The sequence below is a fragment of the Dunckerocampus dactyliophorus genome, chromosome 5, assembly GCF_027744805.1.
Source record: "Dunckerocampus dactyliophorus isolate RoL2022-P2 chromosome 5, RoL_Ddac_1.1, whole genome shotgun sequence".
Lineage (NCBI taxonomy): Eukaryota > Metazoa > Chordata > Actinopteri > Syngnathiformes > Syngnathidae > Dunckerocampus > Dunckerocampus dactyliophorus.
This window is the reverse complement of record NC_072823.1, coordinates 8,940,503-8,968,450: the sequence shown is the minus strand read 5'-3', so window position 1 is coordinate 8,968,450 and position 27,948 is coordinate 8,940,503. Positions and strand designations below refer to the sequence as shown.

The window sequence follows — 27,948 nt, the reverse complement described above, 5'->3', positions numbered from 1 at the left end:
TCTATGAGTATGTTTCCAGCCACAATACATGTTAGCCGTGTCCATCCATCCATTTTCTATGCCGCTTTTGAGTAAAAAAAAAAAAAAAACTGACTAAGTCACTGTATTCGTGTTCATATACATTGGTGTCAAAAAGTGTTTGCCGCCTTCCTGATTTCATATTTTTTTGCATGTTTGTCACACTTAAATATTTCAGATCATCAAACAAATTTAAATATGAGTCAATAACAACACAGCTGAACACAATATGCAGTTTTTCAATGAACCTATTTATTATTAAGGGAGAAAAAAAAATCCAAACCTACATGGCCTTGTGTGAAAAAGTGATTGGAAAAGTGAACTTGGGTTCTGCAGCAGGACAAAGATCCAAAACACACCAGTAAGTCCACCTCTGAATGGCTGAAGAAAAACTTGGGAGTGCCCTGCCAAAGACCTGACCTGAATCCCTTTAATTTAAAAACTGCATTTTGAGTTCAGTTGTGTTGATGCAATAATATTACATTATTATTCAGATGGCGGACAGCCCACCTCCGAAATTGATTAGTTCCAACAGCAGTAACACTCCCTTTCTCTTTTTAATTATCGTTGTTGTGACGAGGAAACTGACAAGCTCAAGCTAAGTCCACATGAACATGGTTATGCATATTTTGACCAATCGGAAGCCTGAAAAGCAACCACAATTAACCCAATTGTGCATTATAATGCCTACGTTTATTGATATAGTGAGATATTAGATGTACAATAATATGTAATATGGAGCCCAGTGAGTGTAACAAGCGCAGATGTGCGTCTACCGCTAAACAAGATGAAACCAACACCCATAAGAAAATAACCTCATGTTCTGTTGTTAATTAAGGTTTAAATAAATGAGATGATGTTGCACATTCCTCATAACACAAATCAAAAAGCTCCTTTGCTATAAAAGCAGGGGTGTCCAAAGTGTGGCCTAGGGGCTATTTGCGGCCCATGGCTCATTTTTTCTTGGTCCGCTGCACATAAAATAAACAAAACTGAGAAAAGGTGTAATCTAACAAGAAAAATACTCGTTTTAATACTCAGGCAATTCATTCAAGGTTGGCAGGGTTATTTATCTAATATTTCCAATACTTGACAAGTGGAAGGACAGTTTTTTTTGTAACCTTGGTGCCAATTTGTAATTAATAGATGGAGAGAAAATGCTGACTTATTGCAACAACCTTAACTGAACTGATATAGAATGACCCTATACTGTAGTATAAAAACACCTCAATGTCTCTACCCTACACAGATGTACACACACACACACACACACACACACACGGACATTGCATTGTGTTGGCATTAGGATGGAATTATAGGTCTGATCTCAGTTTGGTTAAGATGCGGGAAGATAGTGGTAGACTGAACCAAGGGGCAATGAATCAGTGCCTTATCAAGTCCCTTGCCCCAGGTAGGAACTGTCAAGACAGAAATAGTGAGTAACACACGCACACACAGTTGGTGGACATCTCCTTTCCCACAGCTCCTACAGTTGGACTCAGCAGCATCACAGCAAATGTTTGTTGACTCAGTGGGTCGGGCCGTCTCCCTCTCTCAATGTGTCCCCATGCTCAGTTGTCATTCAAGTGAAGAGAGGAAAGCGTATGCGAAGGTCGCAATGTTTAATTCAGCAGCCCTACCACAAGCCCTGACACCATGTACTGTTGATATATAGTATTAGCTAAAGAAAAAAAAAGAGATGGTTGGGATTTAATTATCCAAGGATTCTAATGGGAAATTTAGTGGACCCAATGCAAAATCACCTTAACACAACATTATTCTACAAGGCAAAATGCATGAATAAAAAATGCAATTATCATTCCTCACAAGGATCCCTCTGGACATTGTTTTGCTTTCAGCAGTGACCATTCCTCAATGTTTTGATATTAGCAGATAACACCATGGATTGTTTTCATTGAAGTATAATGCTTAGAAGTGTGGGTGTTTGCTGGAGAAGGCATTATGGTTTGGGTTTTCTGACCGGTACAGCTAAAATAAAATGTTATCTGACAGGCAGACACTTTGAAGCTGCCCAATGATCGTATTTCATACAAAGTTGTTTGTCTTGAACCATTGTTTTGATGATTCTGCTGAAATTTGAAACAGCACTGTCACGGGATGTCCTGCACATACAGTATACCCTACCCTGCAAAAGACATCGTCTACTATAATTTGCATATCTGGCACGAAACTTTGGCCAAAACTCAGACTTGTATTTGTGTGTGGACGGGTAGAACTGAGCTTTTTGCATTGTGCCATAAGAGATGTGCGTCATTATTTGTTGTTTTTAAACCTTAATTTAACATCAGAACATGAAATTATTGACTTACGGATTTTACGGGTTTTAGTTTTTGCGTATGCCTTTTAACACTCATGAGCGTTTAAAAAAAACAAAGTTTGATTATGTTTCATGGGCTCCATGTAAGTGTGCACTGATTTCAAAGATATATATACAGTATCTCACGATGTGACCAAGTCACTTGTTATAACTGCATAAGATGTGTTATGGAAGCAATCTACTGTATGGTGTCAACAAGTTACAAGGGCAGTCCTGTTATGTTTGCGAAGGCAAACAGGAGGCGCTAAATGGAGAAAAAAAACAAAGAAAAAGTTCATGCCAAATCTATTTGTGGTGGTTCAGATTTATTTGTGGTGGGCCACCACAAGGAAATGAATGTATATGAACCACTGGAAGCTCATGTTAGTGTATACTTCAGTTGTGTTATTCTGTATGCTACCCAATTCAATAGTTTGTCTACACTTTTAACACATTAGTACAGCACGGTAAGGTGCAGTTTTCCCACGTTGAACGAGCTGTGTACATCGTGCTCCTGTATTGCGCTGATGCATCAATATCAATCAATATATGTCGCTGATCCTACTCTACAGTGCAAATCCCAATTTATAACTTGGCTGTTTGCATTGATTTTGTTGTTGAGTGGCTGTTAATAATTCAGCTTGTTGGAGTAGAAAGATAATTATGCTGTAACATAGGGCAATTTCTTTATTCCTCAGTGTTTTTTAACACTCAAAGAGGCAAATAAGAGGGCAGGGATGGATGTGCCAAATGAGTCCTTTATCAGCAAGTTGAGAGTTGTTCAAATCTGGAGCTTGTGTTTTGTTCGGCTCGTCTGTCTGAGTGCCCTTCTCACTGATGGCTTGGATGACAGGATTTGGACGCAAAGGGCTATTTTCAGTATGACAGAAGGCTTTGCCTAATAGGCAGTCTGTTTTCAAGCTCTGTTTCACAGCACTTTTTCTTCCCTTTCTCCTCCTCGGCATATGTGCCTCTAATGTCTTTCCGCTACAGAGGAGTTTCAGAAAGAGGAGGAGTCAGTATCATTTCTCAAATCACGGCGTAAACAATATTTTAATTTCAAAGCCTTTCCAGTGCAATGCAGTTTCTGTGGTAACGTGTCAGGCACCTGGTCATTTCGCTGATGAAGATGGCGCCGGCAGTCTTCTGTCTGAGAGAGGGCTGTGAGAAAGAGGCAACAGGGGGCAAGGTTGCCAGGCTGCCAAGTGTGTAGGCACCGCTGTGACCAGTTGGTCCTCATAATGGTTGTTTGGCCCTGTGACAAAAGCAGCTCAGTGGTCACGTCAGCCTAAAAAGGTCTCCCTACAGGAACCCTGAAAAAATAGTGCCTTGATGGTGGGATAATGAAAAGATTGAGAGGATAGACGGAGGTGACTTATTAGAAGAGACCTGCGTGATTGGAAAGAGACAGTATTCATACGATACGATCGACCAACTGTACTATCTGTAATATAACAGAAGGGAAGGTGCGAACGTTGCGATATAAGAAGTCAAAAGTAAAGTGAAGAATGGAGACCATTTAGATGCTCTCTATTCATGACTTCTGAACTGAAGCGATGTACTCTCAGAAGAACAGATAAAACTTTATCTCCCTAATGTATTTTCTCTGACTTTTCTCTGAGTTGGGCATGAAATTCAAACTTCAAAAATGTATCAGATACTACATATTTTCAAGCACACTGCTGGATTTAAATGCATGAAGCCCATTGGAAAAGCAGGTTTTTCCACAATTTGCATGTATCATTGATTTCCTGACCTCAGAGCTGCATAATGAAGCATAATAAACACAACGGGTGCCTCAAGGTTGTGTGCCGCATAGCTGCTAGGTGATTGGAAACCATCTTGATTACCGCCGCTGGCCACTAATTTCAAGCTAACAAGGACAGGCTCCGATTAAAATTAATTTGGTGAGAAACATAGCTTCACTTTGAATGGTCTTTGCTCCATAAAATGTTGTAATAAAATACTTAAGTTGTACAATGGGGTGTCAATTCACTTTTTTGTTTTTTTTCAAATAAATATAATGCCTTATTTACAAAAGCCTTCTTAACTACACACATGAGAGGATGCACAATGCAACAGTCCAACTTGAGTCACACTTGAAGTCATGTCCATAGTTATACACATATTTTGTATGCCTTTTGGCCTTTTGTCCACACACAAACGTAGTTTTTTCTCCTTCAAAACTGAGCTTTTGGAAAACTCTGGCCAGGGTGAAGATTTTCAAAAACTCCGGCTTCAGCATGTGTGTGTGGACAGTTTTTGGCTTGTTGCCGACAAATGACGGAACAATTACAGCATGTGCCATCATTTCCACACTAGATAAGTATCATTTAATGTGTTCAATGGCAAACCTTACAATGCTGGTTTTAAGCAAAATGAGATGACTTTTCGTGTGTTTAAGAGTAAACATACGCCGACCTCCGCTTTACATTGACGAGGGCCAAAGAATATGGGCTTCGAAGGATGCTGCTGTGGCCGCATTGCTCTCTAGTGCTGCTACAAACTTCCTGACAACGACGACGGTTTGGGACAAGACCCGATCGGACCTCTAGCTGGCGGGACAACTTTGACAAGAAGGTCGTTATTTTTGGAAGAATGGTGTGAGAATATTCACATGTCAAGGACATCGTGGTTGTGTTTAACTGAGCTGCTTCGCCCCCGCATTGAAAGCTTCCCTGTTATATATGCCTGTTATTTGCTACATAACTACTCTCATGGAGGCAATTCAACAAGGACAATTAGCCATACACACAGGATTATTTCAGCAATGACAGCGTCACAGCAGATGGAAAGCGTTAGAGTTGTGGCGTGGTCGATTAAAATGAACTACACTTCACAGCATGATCGTGCATGTCTTATAGACGGACGTTTTAAATTGCCACTCTGCGGATGAAGATTTTTTCAACACCGGGGAGAGGCGTTTTTCAAAATATCTCTGTTCGTGTGGACATAGCCTGACATGAATTAATGCTAACAGCTTAGCTCATCAGCATTGTTGTACAGTAAATCAAATTTACAATTTACAATTCTAGTTTTACTTGCAGAAAACTATTTGAAATGCATATGATGATGAACAAAAGCGATAGATCAACATTTAAGGTTACTTTCACTTTCATTGAAGATGTGATTGTTGACGTGACTGTCTCCAAAGACACAATGTGTAAGCAAAATCGACCACCGCCACCTTGGTTTGCCATGAGCTGTGTCTTGAATTCAGTAGTGTTTCTCACCTCAATACAGTAACCCAAAATGGAGCCAAAGACCAGCATTTTGATAAAGAAGTTGAGAAACACTGTTAAATTCAAGAAATAACTCACACAAAACAGGAAGATGGTGTCAATGTGGTGTCTCGCTGCCATATCGTGTCTTTGGCAACAGCAGTCGTCAATGAAGATAAAAGTAACCTTTCTGTATGTTAATTAAACCCTTTCATTCATCATTTATATGCATTTAGAGTTGTTTTATGATTATAAAACCATAATTGTAAAACTACAAAAAGTGTTTTGTTTGACATTTTTTAGAGTCAACCGCTGATGACATCAAAGACTTAGACATAGACTTCCAGTTCTGGTTGCCATTTTGTTAGCTGGTTAACAGGATGCTAACAAGAAAGAATGTTTTTTTGATAGAAAATACATTCAGAATACATTTAAACTCACACAGTGTATTATAGCACGACAAGACGTGCACCATATTGTACGCTACCCAGAGAATGCACGCAAAGTAAGGCAAAATTGTGGCGTATATGTTGTACGTTAACCAAAAAACTTGGACACTAACTGAGGTTCTACTGTAATTTACGTGATCGTGCTCATAACCATGAAACGTAACACGGAAGGGCTACTGTAGATGTGTGAAGCGTATAGCTGCAACTTTTGCATTACAGGATGTCTTTGTTATACTGTTATTAAAGTGAAGCATGAGTGTTTCATTGTTTTTGGTTGGGTCTAGAACAGATTTCAGAATTCCCAAGGCATGTGGACTGACTTTCCGTTAGACTTTACTGTACTGAATGGACTGCTTAAGAGAGAGAAGCCTACCAATTTGAAGAGAAACTTAAGAAGTGTTCAAATGTGCAGCAACATTATGCCAGGAGCATCGGGTCAAAATAAAATTTGTTCAGAGACATTTCACAAAATTCTAAGTGTGCAAAATACATATTTTGGCCAAGATGTATTTTGTGGGCTACATGTTAGAAGTTGCTGCACTTCCTCTCCATTAATCTTCCTAGTGTCTCCTGTGGCGACAAAAAATGTCGAATCACAAGCCAGTGTAGGATTGAGGTCACATTCCTCCCCTCTATCATTAACAGCAGTTATTTGTTAGTTATTTGTTTACATGGGTTGGAAATTAGCTTTTTTTGCACTAACATAATTATTCCTCACACCTGCTGCATCACAGAAACCTGTTTGATCCTTCATATTGGCAGAACATCAGCAATGCTGACCTTTCCGCCATGCTGCTCAGACTGATTGCAGGTATCATCGGATAACACATGCATCATGAAGCAGCACGCAATTCTTTGTCGGGGTGTTGTTCACTGCACTTCTACACCACATAATGTCATTGTATGAGCATTAGGTTGAATGCTCGAGGTCTACTTGAGGGAATACATTTGGAGGATGATGAGATTTATTTTTTCTTGCTAGTTGCATGTTTCTGTGATGAGAAAGCTGCAGTACACACAAAGGGTCAGTCATATTAAACAGCCGCTAGGGCTTTGTCCCTTGTACCATGATGCATTGCCTTTTTGTTGTGCCTTGTCTCTTCACTTCCGCCATGAGCTGATTAAGTCTCTACAACAGCACGGAAACACCACAGGGTGTTGTATTGTTTTTCAGGGGAAGAACGTCCCAGTAAACAGTAGGACTAGAGCAGTGAGTCTGAGAGAAGCAGGCTGTCATTGTTTATTATTCAGTCAGCTAAAAATATGTATCATCTGAATCTTTTCTTGGCGGACAGTTTTGTTATTTTTCTTTTCGGTGATGTGCAGCCTTTCAGGATAATCTGTGTGTTCATTTTGATATTTGTGCTCTATCCACAAATTGCATGCAACTTTTTAAAAGGTGGAGGAACAGTCTACGAGTTTGTTTTTGTTTTTTTTAACTATATAATTCATCATTTTCCATCCTAACCTTAACCTTAAACTGCACTTTTTTGAACTTCTAGTCTAAACATCACTTGCTCCTCCTTTTGTCCCAGAAGAAGTGGCGAAAATAGTAAAAAATGGTAAATATTTCAACACTGGACCACACATGTAACAGGAAATATGCTTTTCAATGTTAGCGGCGAAAGGAACGAGATTAACATGTGTTTTGGTGTCACGAGCACTTTAATTAACACTGTTACAATATTCTTTTCTGACAGCAATTTTAATAATAATTTCAAAAATAATAGTGTTATGTTAAAGTTGAACCAATTAAGTATGCTTTATCCTGGTTTTAAAACAAAGTGAGTTCATTTGGACTGTTCCAGTCTTGTTACTGTTCATTTTCTGTAAGCTTTACTTTGACTTAATTTCTATTAATGAAGGTATTGAGGGCCGCACGGTGGTCTAGCGGTATAGAAAATGGATGGATGGATGGATGAAGGTATTAAGGTTTCTATTAAGTAAATACAAATACAGATGCAAAGTTGTGGATTTTTATTTATTTTTAACTTTCACTTTATTTTAATTCCCCTGAAAATAGGCTGTTTTATTCACAGAAATCACACCTCATTAACCCTAAGGAAGTAATCATTTATAAATACATGATAACACAGATTACATGTAGAGCATACGTGTACCGCTGTTAAAAAAGAACGCAATTGTTACATGTTTATGTTTTTATGCTTCACTGATAATGTTTTTTCGTCAAATGTTGAAATTCCGCACTTTGTTTGGTGGCCCTTGAACGCACCATAGTTGCTGTGAGATGCAAAAGTGAAACCATTCGGTAACTTTTACAGCGTGACTACCTATATATTTTATCATTTAAAATGTGTAAAGTGTGTGAGGCGTATTGAAGGAAGAGAAACAGGGAGGGTTCTGGAGCTGACTCTAGTCTAATAAATAAAAATGGGAGAACGTCAGTACCAACCTAGCAGGAGGAACAAAACCGTCATGAAAAGCGGGGATCTACTATAATTCCTATGCCATCTAGTACAAATGGCAGATACAAAAATAATAATAATAATAATTGGCATGAGGGCCATAAGGGGGTCCTTCGAAAAGGTTTTTTTCTATAAGGGGTTTGTGGCCCTGTAAACTTTGACAACCCCTGGTCTAGATGATGCTTTGCACTCTTAAATGATTATTCTCTTTTGAGCAGAGGCAACTGTGCAAAAGTCTCTGTTGTGGCCAAGGAAGAACACATTCCATTTTTGTGACGATCTTAATAAACGTGTAGGTACAGGAATTTATTTCCAATGTTGCGTCACTAAGGCATCAATGGACCCATCTATCCCTCAGAATACTTAAGAGTCTGCATTTCTATTCATCATCCTTCATGGACCGGGAAGGAACCTGTCAACTAATAAACAGATTATTTTGACGCACCACAAATTGTGTTTTCAATAAAGTAATAACAGTAAAATCTGAAGTAGCAGTAACCAGATTAAGTACTAGTTCCTTTGTGCTACCCGTGTAATAACTTTAATCTGCGTAATGCTTGTTGTGGACGTGTCCCTAGTAAAAACAGTAGCGTCTTATATCCAGAGTACACTGGTCCATTGTCAAAACTACCTGACGTATTGATCCACGTGACCATTTCAGTTGCTTCACAGTCCTTCCCCAATTTGCTAAAGCCAAGGAAATCCAGTTTTCTTTTGGCAGAGAAGTTTTAGCTGGTATTATAGGATATTAGAGTTCTTGTCAAAGGTTTTTCAAAGTAATCCTAAACCCATGTGGTTATATCAGCTATAAATGAATGATGGCATCTGAGGGATTAGTAATCACAAATGGCCGTATTATACACTCCCCCATTCTATGAATCTTTTAATCATGTTAACTCTGTACAAGACAAAATAGTCCATAACGCTCCCTATTTGATGTTTGAGCTTGTTTTTAATATGCTTCCAGGACTTATGCATATCGTTTTTATACAACTCATGATTACAATGACCTGTTGACTTTCATGCTTTAGATCACCTGCATCACGGGCACAATTGAAATGAAGAAGCAAGCCATGACATTACAATGGGTAAGACGTGTCAGACATAATGACCATAATGATGTAATGCAGTATAGGAATAGAGGGATGAATGGGGCCAAGAACAATCCCCTGTGATTGCACTCAATTAAGGATTATTAGCATGGAAACGGTTCATCTGAGGTCTGACTCTCTTGCATCATATTATATTTATGTTTTTCACACATGATTAACGCAGGTAAATGATACTTAAAATAATAGATCCCTATATTACTTTATCAGGAATTGTACACATTAGGAGTTTAACGGTGCATGTTTTCATAATTGGGTATATCTGTATGGAAACTTCAATTTTTCACAGATGCGTACCGATTTTCTACACGGCACACATTAAAAGTGAGGGACACTAATTGTGCCTTATAATTGGCCGTCTAGTCTGTAAACAAATACAGTGCAGCCCAGCCCTCGGCTCGTGGGAGTCATGGCCAGCGAAGGAGAATCCGTCGTTATAGCTTGCAATTCCTGAAATCTCTGAATTATACGTTTTGAACAAAGGCTCCAGCTCCCTGTGACCTTGAACAGGTTGAGTGCTATAAAATGGATGGATGGTTTTGAACAGTTGCTTTTGTGTAATAGAACTACGGTACTAAAAGAATCCCGATGCTGATTCCACATTGGATCTTCAACCATCTCTTTCATGTTTCCAATTCAGCGTCAACACAGTTGTTTCTTTCCAGTAGTGATTAGAGCTGCAACGATTAATCGATCGTTAATCGATTACCCAATTAATCAACAACTATTTTAGTGATCGATTCATCGTTTTTTGATTTTAAGTATGTAAAAATCCTCTGATTTCAGCCTCTCAAACGTGAATATGTTTTCATTTCTTTAGTCATCCATGAAAGCAGACCTATTATTTTTAGTGTTTTAGCCAAAACAAGATATTCACACACATGCTTTGACTTTTGAAAACAGTGATGGCCATTTTTATTTCTTTTCTGATATATTGCGGGCCCAACCACTAACTGTAGGTGTTTGCTTCATATTAATGTGCTCCATCTATGGCCTAACTGAACTCAATTAATTGAAAACAACAAGCTTCAGATTAAATCGACTCAAGAAAAATGATCATGATTGTGTTTTTGTGTACATTTATTGTTTTACTGAAGCTATTTGTCAAACATTTCCATTTTTTATTATTTAAAATTATTTTTACAGAATATTCAAGCAGCAACTTATGTGCACTTATTTTCTCTTGTCAGTTCAAATCTTCCATTTCTGAATAAAGAGGCGGAAATTAAGAATGTGTTTGTTTTTTTTTAATCCGATTCATCGATTAATCAAAAAAATAATCGACTAATTAATCGGTTATTTAAATTTTTTTAGCTGCAATTGTTAGTTGCAGCCTTATGCTTTCCTCAATCTGATAATTTATCCCATTTCCATCCCCCATTCTCTCATGCTTTAAATCTCCCTCCACTTCAGTGCATCACTTTGGCTCTCTCGTTTCCACTCCTTCACATTCCTTGTCATTGGGATAGATCTATATCTCAAAATCTAGCTGGCAGGTTCATTGCAGCGAGGTGTTGGGAAGATCAGAGAGGTGCTCGGATGAAAGGTGTGTGCGGGGCCTCTCTCAAAATGATGCATCCTCAGTCACACTTGTCAGATGAAAGAAAAGACCATAAATCCATAGAGACCAGAGGAAGTTGGCTAACAAGATGGAGCAAAGCAGAGGAATGTAGGCTTTTACAATTACAACCAATAGTCTACAGAAGCAAATAATACCTAATTGTATAAGCTACCTTTTTTATTCTTTTATCAATAGATCGGTTCAACAACATCTCTTCCCCACAAAATCCGAGGTTCATTTTCTGTAGCTTTTTTAATTTGATGAAAATTGTTGCTGCAAAGCAGCAGTGGGTTTTACTTCATTATATGGTGGCCCTGTTTCACACAAGAAAATTGGTACAACTCCGTCCTTATGGACTCTTGTCAATAACCATTAAGGATCTTCTGTCATTAGATCAAACCTCATGGGCTTGAGAAATATGCCCTGCCATTTTATGCGATGGAATATATATAGACGGTATCACTACTCTTTGGATATGCAGATTGCAGTATTTATTTGTTTTCCCAGTGGGTGATTTCCACCAGTGCTAGAGTATATTGACAACTTTCTCATTCAACTCATTTGCTTAATCATCCTCAGAGGACCATTTTTCCAGTCTGGCTCTTGGGCTCCTCCCTGTGATACACACGCACATGCGCACACCCCATCAATCATATCCAAGCTATTGCCGTATGATTCATTGGCAGTGAGGCTGGATCGAGCTTGCAAGACTGCCACAGAGATGTGAGTGTTTCTAGATGATGACTTAGGATCCTAGCGGTGTCCATGCCAGGAGCAGGAAATTTAAACTTAATCAGAGGGAGGACTCCTCCCGCTTCTATCTCCCAGATGCCCCAAGGGGATTGAGGCCAATTTAGGAACAGAATAGTAGAGACAGAAAACAGGGCACAAAACAGGACGACAAATTAGTAAAAACTGGAATAGTTTTTCTTTGTTTTACATTGTCCATGACTGTGAATACTGCCATTCATTCAGGTCATTGTACTGTCAGGCAATTGAATCGATCGCCTCTCATCTGAGCAGGCTTCTTCAGTTCATGTTACATTGTCAAAACAATTCGCCTTCATACAGAACTGCAAAAAGTACTACAACAAAGACATAAAATGCATGGGTGGGGTGGAGTAGTACGAGTATTGGCTCTCCTAAAAGTCGGTAGAAGTCGCGAAATGACCTCATCGTCTAATATGCACAATAGGCCATGAGCTTGTGCATGTGCATGTGTCATTTTTTTCATGTCACATATGAGACTGAGCTGCTGTGAGTGCTTTGAAAAGAGCAGTCGTCCCTCTCTACATTGCACTTTGAACATCGCCCCCTCACTCTATCACGGTTGTTAAAAAAATATTGAATTAATTATTGCTGTTTTGTGGTTGACTATGGCTTATTATTAGTAAAAATATATTGAAAGACAAGGTATATGTAGTATTCTGGTCACTGGGTGTCAGTAATGTTACAGTAATGAGACCTGACATTATATTACATGACCTTAACACTGCATGGAGTCAGCCTTGGCATATCCGACAAGATAGAGTGAAATAAAGTTCTTTTCCCGTTCCATGTGGAAGTGGTAAGTTTTTGGCTTTTTACTTTGTCTTTCTTCCCCACTCCGTTTGAATCCATTTCTTAATTTTAGAATAAGTAAATTGGAGAGGCTAACCAGTTAGCTTGTTAACTTGCTATGCTAGTGGTAGCCTTCTCATACATATGTCTCTGCAGTGATCCTGTAGCCTGTGCAATTTGGTGTAAGCAAAGAATAATAGGAGTGTAAAGGTGACTATAGGGGTGTTATTTCATGTCTACAGGGCTCTAATATTGTTAAAAACATGATTTAGAAAGCCATAAACAGGTTTTCTATGCTGTAACTACCAAAATAGTTTTATTGATATTAAATCCTACTCCGCAGAAATTCACTTACCACAGTCAGGTCTGGAACCACTTAATGCGATAAACAAGCGACAAGTGATCTTGTGACAACAAACAGTCACAAGATTTGTCACTAGTTGCTTTTCTGAAAAAGAGCCTCTAGAGGTGTCTGAATACTCGCTAAATATAGCAACCAAATACAGTATAATGTGTTTGTGTTTGAAGTACAAATGGTCAGGTTTGAAGTGTCGGACACAATCACATACAGTCAACGTTGCGCTGGGGTTCTCACAGGTATTTACGAGCAGAACAGCACCAACACAGCCAGGACAGGCCAGCCCAGGGTGCATTGTCATGGTGACCTAGGCTAAATGGACATACAGTATCAAAGATCCCCCTTCCTTGATCTGAGGGGGGCAGTGATGGTACAAGGATGATTCTAACCTGAAAGTTGGCAGACATCTAAGGAAGGAGTCACGACAGATGCTGGGTGAGTTTTGTTTTGACAATGAAAAGATTCTGCGCTAACACGGCCTACCAAATGAATGTACGGGTAGCACTGATGTCGTTTTGGCTGTAAATAACACTTTTACAGTGGCCGAAAAGTGCAAAACAAAGCAAAACAAATTACAATTGCACCACCCAGAAAGGGAATATACCTCTGTTATACCCTCATTAAAATATTTGGTTGACGCCTGTAGTACATCTTTTCTTTCCGTCTGGTAAGTACCATTATACAACTCCAACAACCGGCTGCATGTGCAACAAAATGGAGTCAAGCAGCTCAAGTGTGTGCCACAAACGAGCAAAACATGATGCCAATGTCCTCCGTTAACATCCGCCACAACTCCAAATGTTACCGCTTCCTGTCTGATTCGTGAGGTTGTTAACGTGTTTTGCACTGCTGGGCCACCGTATCTTTTGGAGCCAAAAAACTAAATTAAAACTCGGCGGTGACAACAATATATGAGCTTGTGTGTTAAGTGTTCAATGTCAACATGCGCAAAGAAGTCAAAACCAAAACAATAATGGTGGGCCGCAGCCTTGTTGTAACATTTGCAATGCTCAATATACTGTAATAATAATTTAATATAATAGAGTAATTGGATAAAATTTGTCTCGCAAAGTGTACATTTACAGCACCACTTCTGATGCCAGTGGAATGATATCACTTTTATCAATCAACTTTTGGTTTCACATGCATACCAGCAAAGGATATTCAAAATATGGGTTTTGGATAAGACTTGGGAGGTCAGTCAGTGCATGCATGTAGTGCCAACTAATGGTCTGGCATACGTATTACACCATTTTCAGCTGTTTTAGCAATCTGTGTGAATGGACACTGTTTTGACAGCGTTTTCTGATGAACATACACACACGCGCACACACACACACACAGAGGAAGCAACTGTCCAGTTTTCACTAGGTCGTCTTGTTAACATGCACTTATATCCCCATCTTGTCCTGCCCTCCCACATGCATACACCTGGCATAATCCCATCTTTTAATTTGCTGTCCGTCCATCACCAAAAAGCACAGCCGTGTGTCAGATCTACCAGTCTAATCTCACCCTGTCCTCAGGCCGCGGTCATGCCAAGGGGAAGAGGCAATGATCAGCCCTGATCAATAATACATCGACTGCATTAATGCTTATGAATAAGTCATGCAAGCAGAGAACCCAGGTGACAGGAATGACACACCCATTTGCACGCACACACAGCCGCACAGCCAAATGATCTTTTATTATAGGGCATGGAAGATGAATGAACGCAGAGAGAAATAGAGCAAAGCAAGGGCTTTAACTTTGCAGCAGAGAATGTATCAAGCACCTCCTGACATTTTGTTGCATGTCAAGGCTTCTCTCTGTCCTTTTTCTGTCACCACGCCATTTTTCTCAAGGCCTTTTTTCCTGTGGGTGGAATGAATAAGTTATTACATCTATGTGTGCTCGGTCTTACCAAAGACAGGCTTGATATAAAAACTCTATTTGCTTCTCTAGAAGAGGCCATGCTTTTGCACCACCATATGTATATTTAAATGTAAAGTCTTTGGGTTCCTGCTGATTAAATTGCCTCAAACAAATACAAATGTACCTCAGATGCCATCAGGGAACTGTGTTGCACACTTCCGTGTGGTGCTGACAACACACAGTGGTGCTGGAGCCAATTGGAATACTGAGTAAAATTAGTGTGGTCGATGAAAGTATGCACGGTGCCGTTGCCAAGAATCTTGAATGGGAGCTGAGCTATTGAATAATTAATCCATTGAATGTACAGTAAAGAGAGCAGGGAGAAATTGTAGCAACTGTGGCGGTATGCGGGTGTACACACGATGTCATCATTTCTTTTCGACAGTTAATTGGCAGCACCAAAATGCATGCGTTTGTATGGTTACTCCATGCTGCAGTGTGTTTAAAATGTAAGAGATTGACAGCAAAGCATTTTGAAGAAATTTATTTAGGTCAGTTTATGTGATACCCTGGTGTGAGTTTTGAGCAGTGGCTCCTCAAGGAGGTGCGGTATTTGAAAGGAAGTAACTGTTTGTTTCCATAGACACTGCTATCCAGGGAGCAGTGCTCAAACTCATCGTTTGCTTATATTAGGGGTGTTTTTCTCCTGTCCTCAAAGCTCTTGCTGCTCACAGCATGGGTTGGAAAAAATGACTCCGTGGAGGTGGAACCGTGTAGAGCTGCTTCATGATGACAGAGGCTGTGAATGATGGAAATGTGCCCTTGGATGAGCGATAGGAGATAAGAACAAGGCCAGATAGCAATCATATGGAAGCACATAATACAAAACCACCAGGTTGGTGTAGATATTAATCACTTTGTTGCTTGAAAGGAAACCATTCCTCAAAAAACATATTAATTTTTTGCACAGTGGCTTACAAAATTAAAGACATGGTCATGCAGAAATTGTTGGCATTCATAGCATTCATCTCTGCCAGTTTTAAACATTTGCCTCCACACACACTGCAAAAATAAATCAATTTGTTCGCGGCGGGCCCTCATTTTAAGTGCATCCAAATATCAAGTGTGAGTCATTGCACAGGTCATAGTCAAACTATCTACTAAGTTCAGCAGTTCCAGGAAACTGAGGCAAATTGTTTATAACTGGTTTGGCTGCGGGCCCCACCATCACCCATGAATAAATGATTTCTGTTTTGTGATTGACTATGGCCTATTATTAGTGTAAAGATATTGAAAGACAAGTCATATGTAGTATTCTGGTCACTAGGCGTCAGTAATGATGCAGTGCTTCTCAAATAGTGGGGCGGGCAGAAACCCTTTAGAATAAATTAATCGGAGGCTAACCAGTTCGGTTGGTAGCATGTTATGCTTAAAGCGGTGGCCGTCGCTTGTGTCCTTGCAGTGATGCCGTAGCCTGCGCATGATCAATGTGGTGTAAACAAAGAATAATAGGAGTGTAAAGGTGACTATAGGGGTGTTATTTCATGCCTACAGGGCTCTAACAATGGTACACACTGTATTTAGAAAGTCATAAACAGGTTTGCTATGCTATTACTGAATTCTACTTGGCGGAAAGTCACTTATCGCGGTCGTGTGCGGAACATTTAACCGAGATAAACGAGGGACGAATGTATAGCCTGCCCTTTTCCAAGTTTGGACATGCCAAGTTGCAAACAGTTCCTGTAATGAAAAGACGTTAAAGTCCAGTTTGAATTTGAAGTAGTGCAAAATAACACTGTTTCATTTTCAGTCAGCAACAATACATTTTTATTCACAAACTCAAAAAAATATTTGTATAGGTAAGTTTAATAATAGTTTCATAATAATAGGAGGACCATTTCTTCTGTAGACCACCACTCCGCCTGGGTCAATAGATGGAACAGGGCATTAAATCAGCATTGTGGGCAGAATATGCCCACACAACACAACTTGAACTTTCGCTTTATACAGTGCTCTTTTCCGTAATATCTAGCTATCTAGCTGTGTTTCGGACGGACAGCGCCTTAAGTCCACACTCCATGTCCTTCCCCTCCTGCTCAAGCTTGACCAAGTCGCCCATAAACATGGTACACACCTCATGCAAAGAGCATTTGCGTTCATGGCCAATGGGTCATCACACTATTTTTTTTTTTGGCAAAGACACCACGACCCACAGAAAACGGCTCCGCAACCCACTTCTGGATTGTGACCCACCAGTTGAGAATCACTGGTTGAGAACAATGTCACATATTTGACTGGGGTAGCTTCGTTACAAAGAGTGAAACTTTCGCTTTATACTGTAGTATCATTTTGGGTCACACAGCTCAAAAGGCACTGAAGAGTGGCAGCTCAGTAAATGTTCCTATTTCCCTCTGTGGTTCCTTTGCACACAGAAAGACCTTAAATATGACAATGAGCTCCTAATTGCTTCCGATGAGCTTTCTCGTGTCATCAGCGTTCTTGTTCTTTGGCGTGTGCGCGTGTGTGTGCATGCGTGCATATGAATAGATGTGTGATGCAACTTGAGCACTGCTAAGGTGGAGAAGCTCTTTTGATCCCATTTACATTTGATGAATTATGATCACAATTTCATCCATTTTTTATCACTTCTGAAATGATGTCATGTTAACATGCTAGGCGGGGGTAGAACTTAGCTCAAACCAAGAATGTGGGCATGAGGGTGTTTCTGCTAGGTTTCATTATTATTAGTCAATGAAGTCTATTGTAGTCAGCACATTTCACAGGTATGTCGATGATAACAAATGCAATTTGCATGAGCTTTGTATTGTTGTTTTACATGATGCTAAGCCCCTTCATCCACTCTCCATCCCTACCAGGCATTTACGACTGTATGATAGCTACTGGTAGAATGACAAACATTTAAAATGGTATTCTTCCTTGCCACTGACCCCCCAAAAACATGTAAACAAGATAGCTAATGGCAAACTACCAGCATGACAAACAGTGATTTAGACGAGATTGCAGTTTTCTACATTTAGAACGTGATATGTGCTTCATTTCTATTACCAATGACGATTTACGCTATGCATTCTATTAAATGCGGTGGGGGAAGACCGATGGGATCCGTCCTATTTGCCATCGTCTTCCTGGTCTACTCCTTCTCATAGTTTACAATCAAATCCTGAGGGGAGGAACTACACAAAGCTGGGCATACACTGCAGTGTTTCCCACATGAGTGCAATCTATTTACGGTGGTGGGTTGCCTGAGGCTTGCAGTACGTAAAAACATTAAAAGCAAAACAAGTATGTTTAGAAATACAAATTAACTTGTCGCTTCATTTTGTCGTTTTTTTTCAATGTTACAAACAAGACTGAGCTGCCTGTGAGTGCTTTTAGAAAGGGCAGGGTCCTGCTGCTCGGTGAGAAGAGCGACATGCGCTCTCGTGTAGGGCTGCAACTATTATTCTCTTGGTCAATGCGTATTTTAAAACATCACCGTGTGAGTAACGTGGTTGTTAACAGATGTGAAGTATGTGTAAACTATGCGGGGCTGTATGCCAGTGCCCAAAGAACATTTTGAAATGTTCAAAATTTGTCGCACGCATCATTTTTGCCAACTAATCGTGCATGAATTCAACGTGAACGCACCGCAACCTATGTGCAAACAATGCGGGCCGTGCGTATGAAAGCGTGCCTGTGCATGACTCTTTCACACCACTTCTTGGAACAAAGGAATTTCTGTCGCGTCTTAGATCTTCCTTGTGATTTTCTGTTAATAACTGATCACAATGCCCGAAGCGAAGTCTTCTAGTCACCAATTCCCTCTCCCACACTGTCCGTGTCTCTTTTTGTTTTAGTGTATTAACTCCTTGCTCCTTTGCACATTCTCTACCTGCAGCTGTGAGAAAATATAGACTTAACTTTCTTTATTGCATGAGCTTCTTCTCTGGAATTCAAAATCTAGTAGGTTGTGTGCATCTAGTAGGTAATCTAGTAGATACAGCGGGACGAAATAACGCCACGACTGCTTCACGGATGCGGGAAGTGGTGGTGACAATGCACATCACGTGTACTATTGTCGTGCACTAGACGTAAACATAAATAAGTTGTGCCAATGTGCACCATTTTCTCATATTTTGGCTTTATTCTCGTAATTAATTCATTTCCAAACCTAAATTTGCAACTTCGTTTTGTGTTTTGTTTGGTCTCTTGTAATACGACTTGAGAAGAATTTTTTTTCTTTAATATTTCACCTTTATGCTTCTAAAAATTACATTTTTCCTTTTTTTTTTTCCCGCCATAAGATCACACCTTTTTTTCTTATGACTTTATTCTCTTAATATCATAAGTTTTTCCCAAACAAATCCAAATGTTGTCACCATTTTCTACTTCATTCTTTGTTGTTTTTTTCCCACAGTACAACTTTAGAAAATAACTTCATTTTCTTTAATATTTCAACTTTTTGTTTTTTTCCCTGTTTTTGCTGTTGTATTCTTGCTTAATTGTATTTTTGAATGTACTGCGGGCCAGTAAAAAAAAATTATGAAAAAAAAACATTTTGGACAGGCCTGTTTTCCACCAAGAGCAGGTATTGTGTGTCTGCATCGTTTTGGATGGAAAGAAAGATGCTCATTTCAAGATTGTGCAATTAGAGCTTATGATTGTGGGTGGGGACTGTGTGCATGGTGCATGAATATATCAGGCAGCGTCTGATTGCTACAGGTCTCAGCAATTTAGCTTTCACTTTGTCTCCATCACTGCAGAGCTGCTAATAGAAAAGCAATGGCTGATTTTCTGCTTCAAGTGTTGATTGATTGATGTTGATTACATCTCACAAAGCTTTATTATACTCCATTATATGTGTGTCATGTGTGATGGAGGGTACGTGTTTTTTGTGTGGGAAAAAAAATAAAAAATCTCTGTGTGCTGCTTTCTAGGTTGCCAGAGCCGAGGGCTCACCCGGTGGACCCACAGGACTTTGAAGACAGTGATTCTGGAGCTTCCGTGGACCATTCTCCCTGATAGTGGACTTGCTGGGCTTGTGTTGTGTGCTAGAAGCTACCTTCTCCGCCCCAGATGGCAGTGAAATGACCTTGAAGTAACTTGTGAGAGCTCAACGGTGGGGTCGAAACAGCTTTTCCACTCTCAAACATTGAAATTTCCCTCGCCTTATTAACTTTGCTTAATGGGAAACACTGAAATTCTCTGCCATCGATTATAATCTGGTCCAATTTCTGCTGCCAGTTGGATCCAGGTGAGCCTGGCGGACTCAGCGAGGAAGATGGGTAACGTTGCTTAGTCCATTAGGCTCAGCATTAGGACTCAGTTTTTTAGGACAGCAGAGTTCAAAGCTTCTTTTTTATTGTGAAAAAACACATCTAACTTTTTATACTCTTGTCTCTTCTGCTTCCCGTCATCCTGCTGCCTTAATGTTTATTTCCATACTCCCCATCTGTGTCTCCTTCCCTGATTCTTACTGCACTTGCATTTGTATGCAAATGCTTTTTAGGACCTACAGAGCAGTTTGACACGTATTGATTTAGAGAGGTTTATGAGTCTTTGTTGGGCGAAAATCAAACCGTAATTTAAGTTTTGTAAAAGACCTCTGCCGCACTATCAGCTCTGTGTGTACTACTCATATAACGACTCATCACTCTTGCCGTGACAAATTTACACACTTTCCACCTTGACCCGTTCAAGCACGGCTTTCATTCACCGTGCACCGCGACAAGTCTATCTGTATAAGCAGATGCTTTTTAATGTGATTGTTTCTCTTCTGTCATAAATTCTACAGTGCAAGTCTGTGCTTTGTGAGCCATGCATGACAACACTAAGGAGTGCTGCACTGGGGTGCACTTCGTGCAGCAGCATCATCATTTAAAAAAAAAAAGATAGGACCCTGATTCCCACGTTGATATTTGTCTATGTTTCTCTTGAACCTAGAAATAAATAGCGATTTAATGTCAAAGATGACGTTTATATTTACACTTGAACAACAATGTCTTTATTACTGGACCTGAAAAGGCACCCAGGACACTTTTACAAATAGGGTTGAGTATCATTTACATACACTCCTGATCAAACATTTCAGACCAGCTGAAATTGAAGTGAAAAAGTTTAACACCATAGCTAAAAAAACAAAAAAACAAAAACAGAACCCCCTTAAAATAGAAATGACATTTTCAAAAAGGACTCAGTAATGAGTAGCTGCGCCATTCTTGTTAATCACCTCAAGAATTGGTTTGGGAACGCTTGATGCCAGTGTTTCCAGGATGCTAGGGGGCATGTTGCTCCAGGTGGTGAAGATGGCTTCATGGGGGGCATGCACTGTCTGGAAATGATGTCCGTTTTTGTAATCTTCCCTTGCCATCTATCCCCAAATGTTTTCAAATGCATTTAGATCAGGGGAACTCACAGGATGGTCTAAAAGAGTGACATTATTCCTCTGGAGGAAGTCCTTTGTCAGGTGGGCATTGTCTGCAGCATTGTCCTGGTGACAAACCAGTCATTACCACACAGACGAGGGCCATAAGTCATGAGGGATGCCCCCTGCAACATCTCCACATAGTCACCGCCGTTTGACGCCCCTGCACAACCTGAAGCTCCATTGTTCATCATAATGGCCACTATGGAAAACATCTCAGGTGAGATGTCCTTGTCATGCCAGTAACGCTGGAAGCCATCAGGACCGTCAATAGAATAAAACTTCCTTCCACCTTTCATTGTCTCATGTTTGGTGCTCTTGTGCAAATTCCAAACAGGCAATGTTGTCGCGTTGAAGGAGACAAGCCTTTGAAGACGTTTCTTTGTTCTTAAAATCCTTCTCTTGCCGTCTGATGGTTATTGGACTGCACTTTGTACCATTAACAACCTTCATTTGGGCCGAGGATCGTCTCCTGTCTTCACGGACAGCCAGTCGGATCCTCAGATCCAGGTTCAGATCCAGTGCCATTTTTTGAGGTCTACCACGACTTTTTTGTTCCATAAACCTCAGGATCTTTGAAGACGTTTCAAAAGACTGTCTTACTGCATCCGACCTCAGCAGCAATGGCGCGCCACGAGAGGCCTTGCTTATGCAGCTCAACAATCTGGCCGCATGCGCACACACTCGCACATGCTCTCTGTGACTTGAACGAATCGAGCAGCCGATTCGCATCTGTGAGCGATTTACAAGAGCTCGAGTTAGTAAAAAGAATCGAGTTTTCCATCTCTAGTGACGACCTGCTTGTGTTATGTTTATGTTCAGTATTACGGTGTTTGCGAACGCACCTTGCCGTGAGTGTGACTGGTGGATAATCAGGTTCGTTACGCATCCATGATTATAAGAACAGTTTGCAAGCAGGTGAAGTTCCGGTAGTTGGGAACAGGAAAGCAAATATGTTGCGGCTGCTCGTTTTTCTTTGACTTCATCAAGATTCAAAGCAGCAAAGCCTCCAGACAGGAATGGGAATTGGAGGATAGGGAAGAAAGGATCGTGATGAAGTCAGGGAGCTCCTTAGATTAGCTGCCTCAATACAGAGGTGTCTTCTGGTGACACTCAAACGGGCCAAAACTCCCTTTTATCAACTCAAATTCACAACCAGTAGACCCCTGAACCACCTGTCGTTTACTGTCATACCCTCTCTGTACCTGAAATGGTCCACTGAGAAAAGAATGCTTTCTCAGCATGTCTGGCTCCGTCTGCATTGAGGTACTGACCCGGAAAAACTCATTAAATCCAGTGGTCACTCTCACCAACTGACTCTGGGTTTGAATTCTCGTTTTAGCTCTCTTTACACAAATAATGGGATTTAATAATCTGTCCCATACACTATTAAGTAAGTTACTTCCAAAATCTTACTCATTTATTACGAGTTACTGTCATTTGACAAGTTACAATGCATTTTAAATGAGAAGATGGTGTCGTCTATTTTGCATGATTGGTCTCGACGTATGTAGCATGAGTGCATGGATACGGATATGTTAAAAATACATATTTTTTTATGTGTTTGGTCTCTCTTCCACACGCAAACATAGGTTTTGCTTTTGGAAAACCCCTGCCAGAGGGGAGATTCTCCAAAACTCCAGCTCAGTGTTTGTTCGTGGTTGAGTAAAACGGAGCATTATGGTTGGCGTCATAAGAAATGTGCAACATCATCACCGTTTAAAAACAGAACATGAAGTTATTGATGGCTGCATCATAATGTTTCCATGGCTCCATGTAATTGTGCGCTGATTTTACAGGTTATGTACATGACATTCAACACCTAATATGTCACAGTGTTGTAGTATCGGGGGAGTTGCCGTGCAGGCACCTTGTAAATAGAGTTAGACTCTTATGTTGTGTTCTATTCATAGTTGTTGTAATACCCATATAGTAGGTGTTCATGTGTTAACGTACTGTTATGTGTTGCTTGCGATAAAAGAGCACTTTTCTTAAGCAAGCTGAAGTGCCTCTGACCACTTGCTGTGTGCCATCCCAAAGATTACGGCCCTGAGTCCATCAAAAAACCTGAGGAAGGGGCCAACATTCTGCCTCGGGAGAAAATGGGGGTGAGAGGATGTCTGATCATGTTTAACCTGGGAGACCACAAGGTTCCCTTTTTTCCACACCCAATTACACCTGCTCTTCCAGGTTCAATTCACTGAGCATGTTCTCACAGGAATGCACACACACACACACACACACACACACACACACACACACACAAATAAATACGAGCGGAGAACCCTCGCTTCCCGTTGGGCATTTTTTTCTATTGACACAAATTAATTGGTTGATAGGTTGTGGGATTGAATTAGCTACGTGACGAGCTTACTAGTAATGACACCGCGGTGATGGCTGTCTTTTAAAAACACATTTGGACTTTATGAGTTTGCATTGATGGAGCAGCCACCCACCGGCCCAATGTGACATGCATTAATGATGGTGTTTGTTACTGGCTGGCAGAAATGGAGGATTTTTGTCAACTAACACAACGCCCCAGGACTCCGATGTGTGTTTGCGCTTTTTCGGCATTTGTGTGGATGTGCATTAGCCTGTGAAAAATGACATATAGTTGCAGAGACCCACACCTCCGTCCTTGCTCAGATTGCATGTTCTTGTTCCATTCAAGAGATTGAATTGCTTGTCTCACAGTAAATGCACTTTCTTATTCATCCAACCCCCTCCCTTGGGCTCCGACACATACAAACAAGGAAAAATAGCCATCACTCAAGGGAGGCTAGCATGGATTTTCACATTTCCCACTGTTTACTTTGGATTTAACGACCAACTGGACCCAAACATGTCCCTGATGTCATATTGTGAGGACAAGCTTACCTTAAGAGCAAATCACCCTTTGTGGCCAGACATTGCCTCAAAGGCCTCTCAAGTTGTATGATTTGAAGGCCGACAAACGGCTCTGGAAAAGTCACATTTATGAGGGTCACTGTGTGTCACGTGAGACGTTAGCATGTCCCGCGAGACTTCGGCTTATCAACGGAATAACTCCACAAGCACACCTGCAAACATGGACGTTTTTTTTGATACGCATTTTGGCCCTTGAATGTGCTGCTTCGCACATTTTGTTGGATTTCCTGTTTCAGTTTCACGTTCAGTCGAGACGTGCACCTCCAAGAAAAATCCTCGAGCTGTGACAATATGGACAGTTGAGGCTGTGATTGGTCTATTTGTAGTACAGTGTTCCCTCACTCTATCGTGTTTCACCTTTTGCAGATTTTTTTTTGTGCTTTTTTTTTTTTTTATTACAGCGCATGAACGCTGTTACAGGCCTGGTCCCTTTAAGAAGAATGAGTGTCTATCTGCACCGCGTCCTGATTGGCTGTAGACCATTGTCAATCAATCTCCTTTGTGCCGTCCAGAGTCATTGCTAGCTTGCTTGCTAGCTTGTAAATGAATCTTCGGTTCGTCTGCAGAAATATGTTCTAACAAAAATGCTACAGGCGCCAGGACGAAAAGGCACGGTCGCAGGAGTGAAATATGCCAGAGTGACTAAGGAATTTCCTGTGTTGATCATTAAAATTCAAACGAAGGTTACAACTTTTTTTGTGTTTAAACAGGAGAGAAATGTGAGAAAATGCTGTTTCCTGTCCGAGAAAAGTGTATAAAGTGTATGGTGAGGGGTTTTACAGCCTTAAAACATATATAATCATTGTAAAAGAAATGAAGTTGGCTACTTCGCGGATTTCACTTATCGTGGGCTATTTGGGGAACCTACCCCCTCCGCCATAAAAAGAGAAACACTGTATATCATTTCTTGTGTGTTTGCAACTCGCTCTGAGGGTGGATTGCCCGATCTAGGACACTAACAAGCTAAAACGTTGACGAAAGTTGTGGTTGCTCACAGATTTCACGTCACATCACAGCCTCACCTCTGACCAAAAGCTATAAAAGCAGCGGCGTCCAAAGTGAGGCTCGGAGGCCGTTTGCGGCTCATTTTTTTATTGACACATTGTAGAAAAAATAGGCATATTTCGTAATTAGAGCATAGAAAACCTGTTTACAACCTATTAAATCAGGTTTTTAACATTACGCTACACATGAAATAACACTGAAATTGTTATTTTTACACTCGTATTACCCAGTACAGTTGGCATAATAAAAAATAATAACAAATAAATAAGACCCTTGCTCATGTGTGTTGTTGATGTGTTCCATTGCGAGGGGAGCTGAGTGGGGGAGGGCAGGAAGTGATGTCGGGGGTTTCAACTTGGCGTGGGTCACGGCCACAACAGTAGCTTGTTTATGGTGCCTGTTGTGAGATAACGCAAACCTGCAATAAAAGCCTGATCAAGTCTGGTGCTTGTGTGTCTCACTGAACATTTCACTTATATAGATATAAATATTGATTTATTTTATAAAAAGCTTTGTGTTATTAATTATGAATACAGTCATCCCTCACCGCTTTGTGCGTCGGATTCCGCGGCTTCACTCTCTCATGGTTTTTCACAAATATATTCATAATTAATGTTTTATACACACACACACACACTCCATCTGTATTTCATTCATTCATGCATTTTCAACCACATTCTGTTCAGCATCACGGCCCCGGGGGAGCTGGAGCCTATCCCAGCTGACTTCGGGCTAGAGGCAGGGCACATCCTGGACTGGCCGCCAGCCAATCACAGGGCACATGTATACAGACAACCATTCACACTCACATGCGCACCTACGGATCATATAACGATCCATAAGTGTTTGTTTACCCGTGCATGTGTTAGCAAGCCATGTCCTGGTTCACAGGATCACGCGAGACGAGGGGATCGTTTTCAACTGGATCGGACTGAGGTGATGGTTTCATCAGAAAGCTAAATACATTTGTCGAACAAAAGTGGGGAAATACGTGGATTACTGCTTTTGTGTTTGTTTGCATGTTTGCCAGCAGATGTCTTGACCGTGTAAGAAAACACATTTTATTCAAGAAGAGACTGAGGGCGGCAAGAAAACCAACCTCTGTAGCAAAGTGGCGGAGACTACGGAGTGTGGTACTGCAGCATCCAGAGGTAAGACACACGTGTAGTCTCCGCACAATCCTGCAAACAATCAAAACAATTCCTCTCGCCTTCCTGCTTGGCAGAGGTAACACAGTAACTGTAACCCATCAACACTATGGAAACGGACCTCTCCCCTCCTTTCTGTCTATATCCAGTGAGTGGAGGATGACGAGAAACTGTCACTCATCTGTCTCCCAATCACGCGGTCCTTGTGCATAGAGTGTTCGTGATGGAGACTGTGTGGAGCCTCCCACACTGACTGACAGCTGGCATCAGTCAGAGGTGGCAGGTACAGACAGCAGCCTGGCTCATGAACAATTACAGGGCGGGGCCCGCTCTGGCGGGGAATCCATTTATCCTCTCGACAGCCTCATCACTCTTGCATCCCAGGTTAGCAAAGACTCTTTGGGGCCGCAGTCGCTGACCTCTGTGCGGTATTTTCCTGCGCGAGTATCCTACTTGGACAAGTGGGTTTTGTATAACCAAACAAATGTCACGGCGGAGAAGATGCACATGAATGAATGGGGCTCACAGTGTATAATGACTGTTGTAAGCTGGTCCCATGCAAGGCGAGAGAGATGAGGATCATGATGGTGTGGCTGCAGTGAGAAGAAGCTGCAATAGTTTGTTTCCTCTAGCTGATAGCGGAACGTGTCTCTGAATCCTAATGAACATGCCGTCTAGATAACACCTTCTGCTGTTGCTTCTGGGAGCTGTTGCACATAATACTCTCTCTCTGTCACATCTGTGATGAATTGTCTTCACAACCAGGAGAAATGTTCAATATAGAGAGGTGGGTGGAAAAGTAAAGTATTCTCAGGCTCCCTTCCCAATATCTTTGCCCAAAGCGACATGTAAGCAAACACAGGCTTTGTGTGCGTACTGATATTAAAATGGAATCTTGGATGGCGCAAATGTGTCCACATGTCAGTGACTCACAAATCACTGACGTTCTCTTTGCCCTTCAGGGAAATAAGTGACAATCTTTACATCGGCCCACATTAGCTGTCCACTGAAACCTGGCAACCTAGCCGGATCCACTCAACGTCCCCCCCCCCCACTTTGCTCATGATCCCTGTTATCATTCACGCTGTGTACACAGTCTGTGCTGTGCTGTCTCCCCCTGAGCTTGCTAATTGTGTCTGCCACGCGGGCTTGTGTGAAGCAGTGCTTGTGTTCTCTGACCTGGCCTCAGGAGAAGAAAAGGTGCATCCAAGTCTGGGAGATAGCTTTGAGATAGAGCGGCTTCCGTGTGTGATAAAAGGGCTGATTGGTCCAGTTTTATCAGGGACAGGGTCTCGCATCAAGCTGGTATTGCCGGCGCTGTTAAACTGAACTCCATTAATATGATGGAGGTGCTCTGTGATGCATGCTCTGCAGAGTGAGCTGCTAGCGCTGCTCTGACCTTTACATGACAGCAGGGCCACTTGCTTAATTGTTCTATTCGCTCCCTATATTCTCAGACAAGGGAATAAAATGGCCTCACTTTGCATAATTTGTGAATCTAGGTGCATTAGAGTGGAAATCTAAAATGCTTGCAGCGTCACAAATAGCGCTCTATCAATGTGCAGCAGCCATTCATCATGCCGTCTTTCAA

At 41.0% G+C, this 27,948-nt stretch overlaps 1 protein-coding gene across 3 annotated transcripts in view; it reads left to right on the top strand.

Moving 5' to 3' along the window:
* The window catches only part of trim44 (tripartite motif containing 44), a 62,998-nt gene extending 39,442 nt beyond the window's left edge, over positions 1 to 23,556 (top strand). For all 3 annotated transcript variants that reach the window (XM_054777872.1, XM_054777873.1, XM_054777871.1), the window contains one exon: positions 19,811 to 23,556. In XM_054777872.1, coding sequence (XP_054633847.1) covers positions 19,811 to 19,895 — 85 coding nt within the window. In that variant the 3' untranslated portion in view covers positions 19,896 to 23,556. The remainder of the gene's footprint in view (positions 1 to 19,810) is intronic.
* Positions 23,557 to 27,948: the final 4,392 nt, after the last annotated feature.